An 18,711-nucleotide genomic window follows, 5' to 3' on the forward strand; every position below is an offset into this window, starting at 1 on the left:
TGGCGAAAATCACATCACACTCACAAGTAGGGGTGTAACGGATCACGGATAATCCGTGATCCGTACGGATCGCCCTCCACGGTACGGCACGCATGTGTTCCGCGGATCAATTGCACAATTTTAACAAGTAATAATATTACTTAATATTAGTTAATATCTCTTGTAAATCACAATGTAGAGTTGCCATGAAAAGATAGACGCGACAGTTGCGTGCTTTGTTTTACTCTAAAGCGCAATGATAGGTTGAAAATGCGAGAAAAAGAATCCGTTGTTTACTCACGACACGTGAAGCTGGAAATCCACAACAACGAGGCTGCGTTCGTAAATTCGCCCTGGAATCTGATCAGCATTCAAGGAATGCCTCTTGTCCAATCAAATTACTTGGTCCCTTTATGACATCCGATCCAGTGTGCGCTCCGGCGCTCTCAAAGCGAATTTACGAACGCGGCCCAAGTGTATCATGGCGAGTGCTAGTAACGTTGTTCGGCGGAGAAGAACTCAAAATGCCTCCCTCGTCATTTAAAGAGCCCAGTGATTCACTGCTGCAACCAGGCGCCTCCCTCTCTTATATTGCATCATTTAAGTTGAATGTGTATTTCAGTATAATATAAATATGTAATGTTTGAGTGTAGAATGTGTTATTTATATATATAAATAACACATTCTACACTCAAACATTACATATTATACTTATTATATTATATTATATATATACTATATATTATATACTTATTATATATATATATATATATTACCAGTTTTGACATCTTGAATGTTGTTGGTTTTTCACATAATAAAAGTGGTGTTTTTACAGAATTCAAGGAAAAAGCAGTTTTTATATAAATGAAAATGTTTTGTGTTGATACGAAAAATTATCCGATCCGTGACTCAAAAACCGTGAGACGATCCGATCCGTGAGTTAGGTGATCCGTTACACCCCTACTCACTAGTCAAGCCAAAATACTGCAATGGATTCGGTGAGTAATCCCCACTGCGACCTAGTTAACTATAACCAGGGGTGCACATAACTTTTTGGGGCCAGTGCTCAGAGGAGCACCTAGGGATGCTGTTTGGTGCTCCCCGAGCTCGCGAGTCACGACCCGTCCCACAGGATGGATGAAAAAGGGATACATGGATAACTTATATTAGCAAAACGACATTTATTCATAAATAAAGATGAACGAACAAATGATTGTGTGCAAAACAAAATAAACAAATGCAAAATCAAATGACTGCTCTTTAAGCATGAAAGTCTGTCAGACTCCTTTAAACACAATGAAATCAACTGACATCTCTTTAAGCACTAACTGAATGTCTGTTCTTTAAACACACTGAAATAAACGGACATCTCTTTAAGCACTGCTCTGTTCTGTAAACACTGAAATCAACTTTTCAACAAAAAGTTACAGCCTAAGCATTTATTTATGCTACAAGCTTAATCGTCATCATCACTGCTCTCTTGACTGCTGTAAATTATCACTGTCCTCAATTTCAACCATGGTAGAGGATGTTTTTTTTGTGATCAAATATATATTTTTTATTATTATTTTTTGGTGCGCAAAAGCGCCTTCATGCGGCTGATCTGCCGCGCAGCATGCATTTTGGCGACGCATGCGCACTGGCGCACCAGTTATGTGCACCCCTGACTATAACACTACTTTACATTGTTAGCAGGCTCACAAAACAAGCTATGTTAGTTGACTAGCGAGTGTGTCATTGATTTTCAACAACGCTGAAACGTATTTACATTTTTCTAAATAAAAGTCTGAACATTAAATCGGCTGCCACTTTGTCATCCCTTTCACCAGCAGCTGTCACATAATACTGTGACACAGTGATCGCTTAGCTCGCACTTTTGAAGTCACGAAAACGGAAGTCTTAATGTCGGAATGTGCCTCTCATTTGTAGTTCAGAGAACAATGCCAAACTGCCGACATGTTTGCTGTAATTATATGACTTAGCAGTAGGCAGTCATCACTCAATGCTCGTCTCATTCACAGAACAGCATGGGTTGCTTGCATTGTTTGATCGCGTCATCAAAAAAAGTCTCCTATTCTGTAAACATTCGTTCTTTTCACACATTCGGCCGAACACCGGATGTGCTTTTTTTTGCTATTTTCAGCCGAATGATTTCGGTGGCCGAACTTTCAGTGCATCCCTAATAATAATGAAAGCTAAATTGTAGTATGTATTTTGGCAGGAAGGTATACCTATTTGAGAATCCTGATGGCGGCATAAGTCTACTTAGGCCACTAGTAACATCATTGGAATGCGCTTTCACTAGTAACACCAGTGGTTGAATGGGCTCTTCAGAGCTAAAGGTTTTGAAAAATAATCACCTTCCAGTGAAAACCTGCCCGTCACCTCATCATGCCCATGGCAGGGGGTTTGTGTGCTTGGGTGCTGGATGGACAGGGTCTCTGTGTGTGCCAGAACTGTAAACATGCTGCATGGCTGTCAGAGCGGAGTGGGCCGGGCTGGGCTGGGTCAGGTTATTCTGGGTTCAGACAGAACTACAGCTATATTTAGACCCAGACTGCTGGTTTGGATTTAATGCTCCTCCAGAGACAGACTGGCACTCACATGGGACCAGGCTGCTTACTGTATGCTGTGTGATTGTAAATAAGGCTTCGGTCCCACCAGCAGCGTTGTACATCACACGCAGGCACGCACACACACACACACACACACACACACACACACACACACACACACACACACACACACACACACACTGTATATATTTTTGTGTGTTGTCATTGTGCTCCTGATTGAAGTTAAATCCTAGGGCTTTGCTGCTTTGGCTGCTGTTTCACAAGGGTCTTCTTTCATTCCCTCTTTTTATCCTTCCACTATGCTCATGAAAATGATATTAATGAAAACCCATTTAGATGTTAATGGATGCTTGCTTTCTATGCCCTCCAGCCAAAGAGCAAGGGCTATGTGATACGCACACACACACACACACACACACACACACACACACACACACACCACACCGTCTGTCAGACCTTTTCCTGGCAGTCTGATGGGAGTTGGTTGTGGCGATACAGCATGACATCACAACAATCTTACTGTGTGTCCGTGACTGCCATCACCGCGCTGGGAGCAGCACCCCCGTCACTGCTCACTTCCTTCGTCAAGGTGGCGAGAGAATTTATATTCTCCCTCAGAAACATCATATGCCAGCAGGTTCTCAATATCCTTTATACAGAACCAACCCGGAATATAACCGGAAAATTGCATTCTCTGAGGAAAAAACGTCTAAGTACTATTGCATCATTACATCATTGGAAGTCGGCAGCCCTTTTTCCCGTTTGACCCGAGGGCACTTTGTGTCAGTGTTGTCAGCTCTGCTTGCTTTCCCATCTCAGAGAGAGGGAGCATGTAATGACTTTTATCTGCGAGAGGCCCCAGATGGCCCCGAGACACCTGCTTTATTACCTCACGGATTCTACCTGAAATTGGATGTTTCAACTGGTCAGATACCAGAGGGGCCCGCTGTGCTGTTGCTATTGATTGTGTTTCCTGCTCCGAGTGGACCAAATGGCTCATCCAGAACGGGGAGGAGGAGGAGAAGGGCACGGCCATATAGAGGGGAGAGGTAGCAGAGCAGACAGCCTATATAAGAGAATGCCGTTCAGAGATCAACCTTAATATTTCAAGATAATTAGGAATGGATTTTCCTCCCGTCGATTATGCAGCCCTCGCCTCCTTCGCCGTGTGTCTGTCCCTGGGTCCCGCCGTTCCTGCCTGGTGTCATCGGACTCCCTGCTCTTTGCGAAGGTTGGGGACCGTCTCATTGCGGAGGTTCCTGGTGAAATCCTATTACGGCCCATGCGAACGTGCACATTGTGCTATAAGCAGCACTCGAGTTGATGACACGAGATGAGGGGGGATGGCATCCCCCCTGAAATAAAAACTGTCAAAATCATCCCCCTTTTCAAACTGCCATCCCCCCTTTCCATCCCTTATGTCATTTTATCAATGAACGTGGTATTACTGCTATTTCAACATTTAGTTTTGCGCATATTGAGTAAAATACTGTAGGCGATGACATTTTCACCAAGTCACTGACACTGAAGTTTCTGACACTGTGGGGATGCTAAAATTGTCCCCATATGATCAAATCCACCATCCCCCCTGATTTTCTTTGACAACATGAGTACTGGCTATAAGCCTATATAAACTTCCCGCAACTCAGATTGGTGGCAAAGCTAACGGTAACATGAGTAACACGCAGACTGTGGTGCGTGTGTGCCAAGTGCGTCCGGTGGCTGTCTACCCGAGTATGGGGTATCTGATCTTACCGTATCCTGTCTCCATCCAGGTGGTTTTGAAAGAAGGATGTGTCTTTTTTAAGTTTGATCTTGTCACAACACAATTTCGAGGATTAAATGGCTGTCACACCCCTTTAGGTGTGGGGTTTCTCTAGGACAGAACGAGGCAAGGCCACTGCTTAATCAGCACAGAGCTAGCACTCTCTTGCCAGGGTTAGTCTTTTTGAAACAAGGTAAGGCTGTGTATTGTATCTTAGCTCTTATCAAGCTGTCAGTTGGTTGTTGCCGGTAATTGAAAAAGCTCACTGTTCAGACCTGTAGAGGCTGAGGTAGTTGGCTACCAGATTACGGCAGCTGCACTGATTACGGCAGCTGCACTGATTACGGCAGCTGCACTGATAGCGGCGTGAAAGCTAGGGGTATGGCTATATACATATTGATCACGAGGCGTTATCGGATGTGCGCGACCGGACCAGTTTAATGCAGATGGACTCTCGCTGAGCGGTGGACGTGACTTCTCTTCTCCGTCTCTCTCAGCGATGGTGCTGCTGATGTGTCATTGAGATGCTCTTGGTCTGGCCGAGGCCTGTAAACACAAGCTGTGAGAGGAGCGAGAGGGGAGGTTAGACTCTCAGACACCCAGTGTCTTCAGTTCCACAGTGATGAGCTCATGTGTGGAAAAACAGACTCTCCGCCTTCAGGGCTTAAGGAGCTGTCGACTGGTTGGGTGATGCGCACAGTTATTGGATTGTAAGACTGCTGTATTCCCCCATAATGCATTTCATATGTAGCTTCAGCGTCTTCTCACACTCTCTCTAGATGCAATTTTTTGATTTATGCCTGTGCTCTTATCGACCCAGAGAGGAGGGCGGTGGAGTTCATTCATAAACATGTGCATAGCAATTTTTTGTTTTACAGAGAGAACCAATACATCCATAGGTTGACTAGGGAATAGCCTCACTTATAGTCCAAATTTGACCAGCACCACTGGTCCCTTCAATTAGAGTAGAGATGAGGTGAGTAAGGGAGGCAGATTTAGTTGTTTATAAGACAGGGTATGGAATGCACACTGCTCACCTGCGAGTGATTAGGAGGGGCATTGTGAGCAAAAAAACTTTAGGGGAGGGGGGGGGGGGGGGGTGAGACTTTTTACCTCCTGTTCCCTCTCATCTCCCATCTCAGTAGAGAAAAAATATTCTGAGATTAACATGGGAATAACCCAGAGTGGTATTGCATAGATTGTTCTAAAACTGTTTGGCTAGTCTTTAATGTGCGACTCATATTATAATTTTTTATTATTTAAAAGTGAGATTTTTTTTTTAAAGGTGGGAGTTCCTTGATTTGGCACGTAGATGGGAAAGCCGTGACCAAAACTTGTATGGCAATAAAAAATAAAGTGTGATCTGTGATCTCTCTCTTATTGCAGAATCCTATTCCCAGATCTTCATGCACTGATGATTTTGCAAATCGATTAAAAGCAGCGCTCTTATCCTCGCTGCTGGTGGTGTATTGTTTAAAACTTGGACACGTTGCCTAATGTAAGTGACTCCAGATGAGGCAGAGGGATTTGCCAATAGCAGCTGTTCCCCAAAACATGTTGCGTAAGACTGTTACAAACGACAGCTTGCACAGAGTGGAGGGAGAATCAGTGTGTATTAATGATGTCGACACAACCATTAGGGCCTGTGAGTCTGGAGCTTACCCCCCCCCACCCCCCACCCCCCCCGCCAGTACATAGGACTTTAAATGCATTATGCACCATTGTGATTTTTAACGTAATCAAGTAATACATTTCCATCAATTCGTAACCTGTAGAATTAAACTTTTGAGACGATGGTGTAGTTGAGATCGAAGGCCGTACATAGTAGAAGGTGTGCTGAGGACGTAATATCTGACTTGATGTCACTATCATCTCTCAGCAGATGGCAGCTCAGTATGGGCAGCAGCAACAGCAGCAGCAGCAGCAGCCACAACCACAGCCTCAGCAGAGCATGGGAGGGTACTGCCAGCAGGGCCAGCCCCCGTACTTCAGCCCACCCCAGCAGCAGTCTGCACCACCCACACAGCACCCCTACATGCAGCCACGTCCGCCACCGCAGCAGGTAAGACTGACAAACCCCCCCCCACACACAAAGATGCTGCTATTGAAGAACACGGAACCCCCCTCTGCATGCTCAGCAGTTTGGGGGGGGAGGAAGTCTCAGAACCACTTAATCTGTCATTTCATGTCCAGAAAAAGCCTCAGGTGTGGCTCAGCGGAGCCAGAGCACTATTCATCTATAAACAGACACGCGAGAAGTTCAAGTCATCGCTTTGACATTTTTATGTGGAGGGGGATGAGGTTTTTATTTGGAAAGCTTTGTTTGTAGTTTGACTCCCACTCTCGCTAGGGATTACTATACCTTTTTCCATTTATTAGCCAGTGTAGCCTGGGTGGCCTTTTATTTATTCTCGAGAGATAAAAGAAAAGGGAGAAAAAAACAAATACTTTGAAGGTAAGAGTTCTCATGAGATTAAAGTCGCAGCTATCTGTTGCCATCTGCCTCCCCCCCGTTCCCATAAAGGCCAGTGACTTTAATGAAGTCCAGCTCTCTGTGGCTGTTTATTGAGTCAGCGATTTGGCAGCTCATATTTATAGGGATGAGGCAGGTCAGCCACGGTCCTTTGGTATTCAGCAGTGGTGGAGTTTACCTGCAGGGGAGTCCTTGGATTACGGGAAAACCCTGACCCCTCTGTGTAATACCTGAGGCTCATTTGGTGAAAGACACACTCTGAGAAAGACACAGTGAGAGACGAGCACAGTGGCGCTCGCTGGAGTAATGAGAAATTGACCGTGTGTAAAAACTCTCTGGGGTTTCGGTGTAATATCTGAAGAGAGCGGGCGGCATGGCGGCCGCGCTCCTCCATATTGCTAAGCTTCTGTTTATTCCCACAACCCTAACTGTGTTATTTTCATTTTCTCTCTTCGACGACAACAAGACTGATAGAAAAATAGAATTTCCAATTTCTGCCTGGTGCGTCTTCTTCTCCCACAGTTTGACAGTACAGGATATAGGGGGAATAAAAGAGGTGAAATGAAAGACTGTTGCTCCTCCTCGCCCCTCTGTTAAAGACTGTTGCTCCTCCTCGCCCCTCTGTTAAAGACTGTTGCTCCTCCTCGCCCCTCTGTTAAAGACTGTTGCTCCTCCTCGCCCCTCTGTTAAAGACTGTTGCTCCTCCTCGCCCCTCTGTTAAAGACTGTTGCTCCTCCTCGCCCCTCTGTTAAAGCAGTCAACCAAAGATGGCTGCCACTGTGCTTGTTAGACCAGTGTTCCTGTGTCAGTGGGAGTTGGGATGATGAAACTCCGCCGCTAACGATACTGAACTCGGGGACCCGCCAATCAAGACGAGGTAGCTTCTCACCCTATCGGGACTGTGTTTCCGTCGACACTCACCTCAATCAAAGTCTCCGAGTCTGTGTTGTAAGTGACGAAACACAGCGCTAGCTCACGCTGAGCTCGATTTCCCCTGTGTCTCAGTCTCTCTCTCCTCTCTCTCTCTCTCTTGAAGGGCTTAATTAGCTTTGTGTGTGTTGTGTTAGAGATACAATGAGCCAGCTTACACTCAGGGAGAAAAAAAAGGGGTGTGTTGTGCCTGTAGAAAGGGAAGAAAGACCCTCTCCTCTCAGACATGGCTTTTCATTGAGCGTGTTGTGTTACTTTAGCCCTCCCTGTTATTACTTGTCTTTGTGGGGAACAGTCTTCTGCTGAGGGAGTAGGAAAAATCCTCCCTGACTGCCAACCAAAGGTCCAAGCCCAGCGTTTCACTGAGACTATTAACGCAGCTTTCAGATGAGCCAAGGAGCCTTTTTATCAGCTGAGATGGAGCTAGACTGGGCGTCACGTTTCACTCTGCAGGAAGGATGATTTTGGCCTTAACGTCGTTGTCCCAGACTAGCGTTTTTCTCTTCCCCTGTTCGCTCGGGTGAAGCCTGTTGTTAACCGTCTGAGGCATGAACCGAAGGCTGGCCGCCTAACTCATTGTCTGCGTCTCTATGGTAACAGCACTCCCTCACAGACATGTTATGACTGATATGTGGTGCTGTGTACTGAGGGAATTCTGCTTAATTCTGTTACATCATGCGTCCCTCGTGTTGCTTCAAACCGTTTCCCTCTGAACATTATTTCATTACCGTGCGGCAAGGTGTTTAAAAAATCTGGAAAATAAATCAAAAGGAGCCGTCTTTAATGTGTAAGCTGTGTGTAATAACCAGCGTCTGACTTGCAAAGCTTAGGCTAGGGTCTCGTACGACCTGATATACTTTACAACGCATTGGACATCCCAAATGTTCTGGAACATTATTAAATAATGGGAAAACTGAATTGCCTTTCTTCCTTGAGGGATTTGTTTCAGGTTTTTTCTATTATTCATGCAGCCCATCCGCCCCCCCCCCCCCCATATTTAAAGAAGAGCGTATGATGTATTTATTTACAGATGAAACTTGTATTCGTTCCCATCCAGAGCTCAAGGAGACACATCTGCTGCTCCGTGGGGGTGGAGTTGGCCTCTCGCTGGCTGCATACTTCCACTATGATGTGTTTTGGCCCGGCCCTCCCAACCTGCTCGGTTCCTCCAGCCCCTGTCGAGGGGAAGTTGCCTTTATCACGCCAAAAGCAGCTGTTCCGTACGCCGTGTGAGCACGCCAGAGCAGTGATGTCATAATCCGTGTCTGACCTGGCCGTGACCCAGCTATCACGGCACTACTTGAGTAAACTCACAACCCTCAGTAAATATGTCACCCGGCTAAACCGGCCCCGTGCTTTCCTCCTTCCCCTCCTTTTTCCGGGGCTGACTTTCTATGGTACTGAGCATGTGGGGTTTGTTGATAGGTGCAGTTTGTGTACACACGGACGAATTAAAACGGATGTGTACGTAGAAAGAGAAACTTTCCAGGATTTTTTTCATTTCTTCTTTTTAACCCCTTCCCAAAAAGACCCCCTCCGTATTTGTTTGCTTAAGGAAGTGGTGGGCGCTCGTTGGAGGAAATCCTACAAAGTAAATGACCTCACAAGATTTAATATCCGCTGAGTCACCGGGGGCACCAGCCCAAGTTCATACTAATCTGCCGATTTACATAAAACCAAAAAGTACAAATCATCTCTTTGCTCGAGAATCCTCGGGATTAGCATCTTGTTTGTTTTGGTTTGGCGCTCTCAACGTCCGCCTAGACTGGTACTTAGGCTGCGATCAGACGGTGTGATTCTTGCGGGTTTTTAAGAGGTTATTCTTGCAGGGTTTAACCCATTGATTGTCTATAGTCACTAGTCAGTATGCCCAGACCCACTCACAGGCCTCAGGCTCGTGCGGGACACAGTCGGAGACAGCGTCAGCAGCACCACGCTCTGCCTGTCCTCTGGGGGGGGGGGCAGAGATCACTCTGTGAACATGTGAGTCACGGCCTGTTTACAGAACAACAGTAAGCAGCGTGGTAGGCTTTCACACGCGCCTTTTAAAATGTCAGCAGGAATGGATTAAGCTGAAAAGGGAAATAACCTGAGTTTCTCTCTCACTCTTCCTTTCCCCCCCCCCATTAACCCCCTCAACCCCACCTCTCTCCTCCTCCTACCTTCTCTCTCCACCCTTTCTCTTACCCTTTGCTCTCTCTCTCTCTCCACCCCTCTCTCTCTCTCTCTCTCGCCACCCTCTCTTTCTCGCCACCCACCCTCTCTCTCTCTCTCTCTCTCTCTCTCTCTCTCTCTCTCTCTCTCTCTCTCTCTCTCTCTCTCTCTCTCTCTCTCTCTCTCTCTCTCTCTCCTCTCTCCACCCTCTCTCTGTGTAGGAGGTGTCACAGGAGGGCTATGGCAACAGGGGCCAGTCTGCTATGACCCCTGGGAAGCCCAACCACGAGGACATTGGCCTCAACCAGCAAGACAGACCCTCCAGTTTACCAGTGAGTCTTCTCCACTGAAACACCCCCCCCCCCCCCCCACCACCGCCCTTTCTCTCCAGCAAACACATTACTGCACCACAAAGTGACGGGACCAGATTGATTCATACCCAAGTGAACTTGTCTGGGCTGTCTATGACCTTCAGGGTCCTGGGTCAGGCCCAGTGTGTGAGATGCCAGAGCCCTCAGCTGTCACTCATTATTACTGAGAATGGATAGTGAGATTCCCCCCCCCCCCGACAGGACCTGGACTGGAGCCCTTGTCACTCAGTACCAGTCTCCTTCGAGGGCTGCGTTTCCTCCATCCGTTGTCGAGGAGACCATGCCCACATAGGCCTTATTTAGCGTGCTGTCTCATAGAGGAGTGGTGAAGGGAGGAAGACAGGGGTGTGGAAGGGCCCTGCTAGCTCAGCATAGCCTCCCCTTCTACTCCTCCTCTTTCCTGCTGCAGTCTCTTTGCTGTGCCTCAGTGCTCTGCTGAGCTGTCAGCGCGCCATTGGAGCACAGGCGTGTCAGTCAGGGTGGGGCCATGCCTTCTCTCAGCCAATCCGAGGGCTTCTTTTGCTCCACCATGTATTCAGTTGTCTTCTCTGTCATAGAGCAGAACTTGTCGATTTTCCCTGTTATGTTCATAGCGAACAACCATTTATGGGATAACACTTTGTGTTGACTGGACAGCGGTGCAGAAGTAGACAGGCTGTGTTTGGGTGGTTCTTGTTCCACTAAGCATTAGTAGAATGAATTTTCTTTCTCTCACTCATTCCTAAGGGGGAGAAATGACTAAGGAAATCGAAAAGGAAGTGTCATTGCGGGATTGTTTTAGGCCAATAGAGGAGCCATGGTGTACACAGGGACATTCTGTGCATGGTTAGATTTTAAAACACTTATTTGAAGTGATAAGGGTAGGTTAAAGAGTCTTTGGTAACATCTTGGGTCCTTCTAGGTCCTTCTATGTCCTTGAGTAGAAAGTTTGTTATTGGAGACTCGCTGTTTTTTTTTTCAAGGCATTCTCTGGTGACACAGGAAGTCAAGCACCCCCAGTGCCTGAAATGTCCCCCTGTGTTGTCAATGGGTTAGCTGGGGTGAAAAGCAGAGAGTAGTAGACGTGTTGCCCTCCAGTGTTGCTTCTCAATAGCATTATTAAATCTGTCCACTTACGTGTGTGTGTGTGTGGGGGGGGGGGGGGGGCAGTGCTGTAGTTAATCATCAGGAGCCCAGCACTCATCTCTCTCTCTCTCTCTCTCTCTCTCTCTCTCTCTCTCTCTCTCTCTCTCTCTCTCTCTATCTCTCCCTTTCTCTCGCTCTCTTAATGTGTGTCTTTACCAAAAATCTACCTTTCTTCTGCCAACAGTCTATCCAATGTCTCTCTCTTTCTCTCTCCCTCTCGCTCTCTCTCTCTCTCTCCCCCTCTCCTCAGGCTGCCTTTGAAGTTAGGGCGCCGGTGGTGTTGCCATGGCGACAGGCTGAGATACAGCCCCCTCAGAAAATATGCATAAAGCCCTGATTGATGTTCTAATCACATTATTCTACTTATGGAATTTGTTATTATTATCATTTCACACACGCATTTGTTTCTGTTTTTAATATCGAGGCGTGCTCAAATGTAGGCTGAGGAACATCTTGTACTGCCAGTGATTCATGCAGGTGACTCGTTTATTTTTAGCAGATTCTTTTTCACCGCTTTCTGACAGTTTTTTTTATTAAGCTTCTGTCAATATTCCAAGTAGAAATCCACGATTTGCTGCTGACATTGCGGACACACAATTGTGGAAACACAATGTTAATAGAAATGACCCCAAAAACTTAATAGGAAATGTTATAGCAACTTGGAAGGGGGGGGGGGGGGGGCGGGGAGCATGGAGCATGTGACCTACTTCAGATCATCGGCCTGGCTGTAACACAACTTTAGTAGGACCCCCCTTGCTTTCAAGTGTCCCACATTTTCATCGAAGTGTCCCTGTGAAATGTGACATGACGTTTAACTCGACACCGTGTGTCACCTTCCTGTTTCTCGTTTCATCCTCGTTTTTTCTCTTTTCGAGCATGGTCAGATCCACCTCGTCTGAGCAGCGCTGGCTGGTGTAAACAGGGCAGCACGGCGGAGGCTGGAACCAAGAGGAAGTAGGGCTTTGAACAGCACCCGTAAATCTTTTTGAAGGAGCACACGCTTGGGCCCCCCTTCCCGCCGCCACCGCCCCAGAAGGACAGACAACACACAGAGTTTCTCAAATACAATCCAAGTCCTGAGTTTTGTGTGTGTGTGTGTGTGTGTGTGTGTCCCCTGAGATGCAGGGGCCCACGAGCCCACTTCAGAGAGCCCCCCCACACACACACAGCCTTCCTCCATTTAATTTAGGGCAGATTAAGGGCCTTGGCTTTATCCGGATGCTGTTGCAGGCAGAGCTCTGTAAGCTGGGGGTTTGGTGTCTTGCCTGTTGCGGTAGAAAGCCCCTGATTGCGTTGTAATCTTGTGTCCTGATGGCTGGGTTATTAGAACAGCTCTTACACAGCGTTGGGCTTTCAGACCCAGCCATGTGATTGGCACCGAGCTGGAGCTGGAGACCACCGTGCATGCGTGTTTGCATGCGTTCTGTGCGTTTGTGTGTGTGTTCTATGTGCGCGTGCTTGCGAGCGTGCGTTACTATATGACTGTGGCGCAGGAGTTGGAGCCGCCGTCTAACGATCGCAATGTTGGCAGATCGGCAGTTCGAGCCCCGGCTGGCCACATGTCGAAGTGTCCTTGGGCAAGAACACTGAACCCCAAATTGCTCCCAGCGAGCGGACCGGCACCTTGCATGGTAGCTTGCCGCCATTGGTGTGTGAATGTGTGTGTGAATGGGTGAATGAGAGGCCATTGTAAAGCGCTTTGGATAAAGGCGCTATATAAGTGCAGTCCATTTACCATTTACCATATGAGACGGGGGAGCAGCCTGCGTGGTTTTCCTACCATGTCAATGCTCTCTCCACCCTGAGACAACAGACAGGTGGTAAAAACACTCACAGTGATAAACCCGAGCTGTAACAGCTGATGTGGGTGCTCACCTTACGGGAGAACTCAGCTAGTCAGTAGATAGACTTGTAGAAAGGATGTATTCACAGACACCTTTTTGAATTAGAGAAGGATTGGAGCCAAGAGAGCTAGCATAGGCTTATAACCAGAGTTACAGCTGATAGTATAAGGCTGAAATACGACGTGATAGAAGTGTCACATGGGTGAGCTGCGATTTCAAGCCAGTTTAAAGGATCCATAAATCTGAAATTCACACTATAAAGTAGGGGTGTAACGGATCACGGATAATCCGTGATCCGTACGGATCGCCCCCCACGGTTCGGCACGCATGTGTACCGCGGATCAATTGCAAAATGTAACCAAGTAATAATATTACTTAATATTAGTTAATATCCCTTGTAAATCACAATGTAGAGTTGCCATGAAAAGATAGACGCGACAGTTGCGTGCTTTGTTTTACTCTAAAGCGCAATGATAGGTTGATAATGGAAAAAAAAATCCAGAACAACAAGGCTGCGTTCGTAAATTCGCTCTGGAATCTGATCAGCATTCATGGAACGCCTCTTGTCCAATCAAATTACTTGGTCCCTTTATGACGTCGGACCCAGTGTGCTCTCCGGCGCTCTCAGAGCTAATTTACGAACGCAGCCCAAGTGTATCTGCTAATGTTGGCGACAGAGAAGAACTCGAAATGCCTCCCTCGTCATTTAAATCCCATGTATGGGAGCACTTTGGCTTCTCTGTCAATTATAACAATGACGGACAGTCATTGGAAGTGTGGTCGATAAAAAAGTGACGGTGTTTAAGCGTTGTGCAACGAGAAAGTCGTACGAGCATGGCCACACATTTGCCGCGACATCACCCTGGTGTGTTGACTGGAGGCACGAAAAAGGCAGCTTGACAACTTCTGATAATGTAGCCAATTTTTTCATACCATGTTTAAAGTAAGGTTTCACTTTATTATTTAGTTAAAAGTGGCATAAAACATGTTTATTTGTCTGCTTTAAAGAGCCCAGTGATTCACTGCTGCAACCAGGTGCCTCCTCCCTCTCTCCTACTGCATCATTTAAGTTGAATGTGTGTTTCTGTTTAATATGTAGCCTAATGTTTGAGTGTAGAATATGTTATGTATGTAAAATGTATATATATATATACACACACATATATATATATATATACCAGTTTTGACATCTTGAATGTTGTTGGGTTTTACACAGTAAAAGTGGTGTTTTTACAGAATTCGAGGAAAAAGCTTTTTATTTGTATTTTTATGTTTTGTGTTGATCCGATCCGTGACTCAAAAACCGTGACATGATCCGATCCGTGAGTTAGGTGATCCGTTACACCCCTACTATAAAGTGTAACATATTTATAGGCAGCAAATAAGTGTAATTGTGGGCCCATTGCTTACGCTTACATCGCTTTATCACTCGCATCGAGGCGCGGCGATAAACCGATGACATTTCGGGCTCTTACGAAACGTGGTATTCCTATTGTGTCAAGGACGTCGTGATTAAACGTGTACGCTTCCTTGATTTACCTATAAGGTTTATTGCGGACTAAGGGTTTACGAACGAGTTTGAAAAAAAAACAAAAAAAAAACATCACCTGGCTCTCGGGGATGGCGCCCGGGAGTCCAGATGAATCTTAGTGAATTACTCCTCTCTGTAGTTCCGTAGTGCTGTTTTATGGGCCTGTAGGCAGTAGTTCTAATCCAGTGGAGAGAGAGAGAGAGTGGAGGCTGTCTCACTGAGTGACTGCGCGCCCCTCTCGTCTCGTCTCGGCACTAAGTGCATTTGCATTTCTGTCAGCCCCCCCCCCCCCCCTCCTCCAGCCTGCATGTCATCAGGCCTGCTTTATGCCCGCTCTCTGCGTCTTAATAAAGCCGGGGAGCTCTTCAGTAAACATGGTATACTGCCAGAAGTGGTGTGTTCACCCCTGTCAGTGGTGGTCCTTATACCATGTACCAAGTGATTCTGATTAGACGTGAGCTCGTGAGTTGCGAGCTTCTTTTTTTGTGTGTGTCTGTGAGCGATGAGAGACGAGGTCAACATGCTCTCATTAGATTTACTATGGACGTCAGTAGACGCTTCTCCCTCATGAATCTTTCAGCTTAATTCCTTATAAACTGCAGCCAATGATCACCAGTGTCTTGTGTTCATCGTTCACAGGGCAGGAGGAGCCCTCTGTGTACTCGGGGGGTTCAGTTCACACTGAACCCCGTATTGCTCCCAATGAGCGGGGCGGCGCGTGGCATTGTAGCTCGCCGCCATTGGTGTGTGAATGTGTGTGTGAATGGGTGAATGAGAGGCCCTTGTAAAGCGCTTTGGAATAAGGCGCTACATAAGTCAGGCCATTTTTAAAAATGTTCTTCTTTTTTTTCTTACTTAAACGGAGCTGGTAGAAACCTCCCAAGGCCCCCCTCCCCTCCCCTCCCTTTCATATTGTTCGGTGTTCAGAGTTTTTCTCTTCACGTCTCCTCACCGGCCCAGGATGGGAGATAACTGAAGATGAGGGGATGTTCAGTGGCGACGACAAGTTTGATTACGGAACAGTGGTGGGATGCTGGGAATGGAAACGGTGACGCATTTTGCCCTCCTCTAATCTCATCAGCACAGTACGAATCTCTTCTTCTCTTTTCTCTTGCGCTCTCTCTCTCTCTCTCTCTCTCTCTCTCATAAATATTGGTTGTGTTTATGTCTTTCCCATGTATTCCCCCTTCTCCTTCACTTTCCCATGTGTTTGTCCCTGGTGCGGTCTTGGGTTGCTCAGTAAACACTCTTATAGCCTTGCAGATAGGATGCGTGAGATCCTCTCTCTTTGGCTAGTGCTCCTCTCCTATTGCTTAACACCAGAACAGCCATGCCTTTTTTTACCTACTATAAGAGCCCTCTTTACAATGCTCAAGCTGCTATTTACACACAACGACCACTAGTTGGCCGCTTGTAAATTAGCCTGCTTCCTACACATAAAAACGGCTAAATAGCTTTCCTGATGTGATTTTTGAAAATGTAAGGATACTGGGTGGTAGAACGCACATATCTAGGAAAACTCATGAAAGGAGGGTCCTGAAATTTGATCGAGTGCAAAGATAGAACATTTTTCGTTATTCGCGGCTGTCTCGTGGCTGTCTCGTGGCTGTTCTAGTGTTCATTTCCCCCAGAATCAGCAGCGCTGCGTAAACAAACAAACAAACAAACAAACCCTCTCTCCTCCTCCAGATGTCCGCCACCCCCAAACGAGCCGTTTTTCTCGCTGACGCTCACAGCCATCTCGGTTTCCATTATGAATCAGACGGTCTATCAAAACGCCACGGGAGCCCAGCGGAACAGTGCGAGGCTCCCTGTGGAGCTGAGAGACTGGGCCTGCTCTGCCTGCATCTCCACACTTGTCTGTTCAGCAGGGGGAAACCTGCCAGCTTTGGCTGAATGTCTGATGCACGTTAACCCCTCCGCTGTAGGCCACGGATATGTGGTTTGATCTGCCAGTGGAAACTTTCAGGGGCGGAGTGACCTGCACCAGACACACGAACACGCACACACACACACACACACACACACACACACACACACACACACACACACACACCTATCCTTCTGGCGGAGTGACAGGATGACAGGAGCTCTACGGGACAGAGCCATGTTGATGGAGAGGCACCTAGAAGGGAGGATTTGTGTGTGTGTGTGTGCGTGTGCGTGTGCGTGTGCGTGTGTGTGTGTGTGTGTGTGTATGTGCGTGCGTGTGCGTGTGTGTGCGAGAGGGCAGGCATGCATGTCAGGCCGAGTCCACGGTGCCCTTATCTGTCAGAAAGCAGCATGTGAAAGGCAGAGGGGAGCACACAGACATGAAAGCATCGCTCACACCACACCGCCATGCCCTCATATCGCATCGCACGCTGTTCTCTCCCTCCTCTAAATGCAGCTGTGGCAGGCATTCATACGTGTGTGACAGGAGAGAAGGGGAGAGAGAGAGAGAGAGAGAAAGAGAGAGAGAGAGAGAGAAGAGAAGGCTACCCTTGAGCCAAGTGGTCCACAAGTGAGATGGTGGGGGGGGGGGGGGGTGCTTCCCCCCCTTCTCTGCCATCAGAGATGCTCCCCTTGTGTCCAGTTGAACAGCAGAGACGAGAAGGGTTTGGACCTGGGAAGAATGACAGTTACCGTGTGCCCTCGTGTGTCTGTATGTTTCACAGGTGGTCTTGCTTGGCCCCCTGAGCAGTGTCGTCCATCAGGCTCCTCCCAAACTTCCCTGATTTCCGGGGGAATCCTTTGTCTCTGTGCATTTCTTCTGTCTGGCGTTTTAAACAATTCCACCCATGCCCTCCTATGGTAGTATGGGCGGCTGCGGCGCAGGCGGTAGAGCCGCTGTCTAACGATCGCAAGGTCGGCAGATCGGCGGTGCGAGCCCCGGCTGGCCACATGTCGAAGTGTCCTCGGGCAAGACACCGAACCCCAAAAATTGCTCCCAGTGAGCGGGCCGGCCGGCGCCTCGCATGGTAGCTTTGCCACCATCGGTGTGTGAATGTGCGTGCGAATGGGTGAACGAGAGGCCGTCGTGAAGCGCTTTGGATAAAGGCGCTATACAGGCTAAGTGCAGTCCGTTTACCATTTACCATTAGTTTCCATAATTCTCACTACAGTATTTATTTGCTGTTTTCTTTTTACTTCTTATTTAGTGAGTGCCAGGGCCATCAGCCTCCAGTGTGGGGAAGTGTTATCTCCGTGCCCCTAATGAGGACGTCTGACTGAAGTGTGTGTACACTCGCAAACTCCTAGTCGGCCGTGTTTGAAGGGCTACGCGCCCTCCAGAGCGCTGGGGTTTTTCATCATCCCGTATTAAAGGGAATTTGAAATGCACACTTATTTATTTAATCACGTACTCCTTTTAAAGCGGAATAAAATAAACATGCGGTCAGCCTGCTGGAGGTAATTGAGCAGTTTTTTTGGTTTTTTGGAGCGGCGGGGGGGTCCTTTTCTTTCTTTTATGTTCCTGAAGCCTTCCTAACAAGGTTCAGTCTGAAGGTGAGGCAGCAGGAAGCCTGCCGTAGCGAAGGTTCTGCCGTAGCGTAGGTTCTGATGTCGGCGTGGCGTACGCACGCACGCTAACGCACCGCAGGCACGACGCCAGGTCCGAGGCCGCGTCCCGCTGAGCTGCGCAGGGCCGGACTGCGCTAATGCCCTCTTCAAACACACCACTTACCTGACAGGCCTCTCTTCACTCATTACACAGAATTTACACCTGTGTGTGTGGGGGGGGGGGGGCGGGGGGGGGGTACATGCAGTAGGAAGAGGTGTGTGTCGGCAGTGTCTTTCAGGTTCCACACAGGCTGGGTTCCTCTCACAGGCTGTGCCTCTCAATAATGTGTGTTCTTATTGGTCCAAGCTCTCCCTACTGCTCTGCCTCTCTCTATCCAGAGCCCATTTTGTGAAAACGATAGGTTCAGGAAAAGAGAAATATTTGCATTACAAAACATTGGATCTGACTCATGTTTACTTGAG

The 18,711-nt window shown here is 47.5% G+C and overlaps 1 protein-coding gene across 1 annotated transcript in view; it reads left to right on the plus strand.

Moving 5' to 3' along the window:
* Nucleotides 1-18,711, plus strand: part of arid1b (AT-rich interactive domain 1B) — a 72,646-nt gene that overhangs the window by 13,913 nt on the left and 40,022 nt on the right. The window contains exons 3-4 of the mRNA XM_080527397.1: nt 6,203-6,382; nt 10,099-10,209. Of these exons, the coding sequence (XP_080383523.1) occupies nt 6,203-6,382; nt 10,099-10,209 (291 nt within the window). The remainder of the gene's footprint in view (nt 1-6,202; nt 6,383-10,098; nt 10,210-18,711) is intronic.

Source organism: Nansenia antarctica, assembly GCF_963989245.1.
Source record: "Nansenia antarctica genome assembly, chromosome: 3".
In the NCBI taxonomy this organism is placed as follows: domain Eukaryota; kingdom Metazoa; phylum Chordata; class Actinopteri; order Argentiniformes; family Microstomatidae; genus Nansenia; species Nansenia antarctica.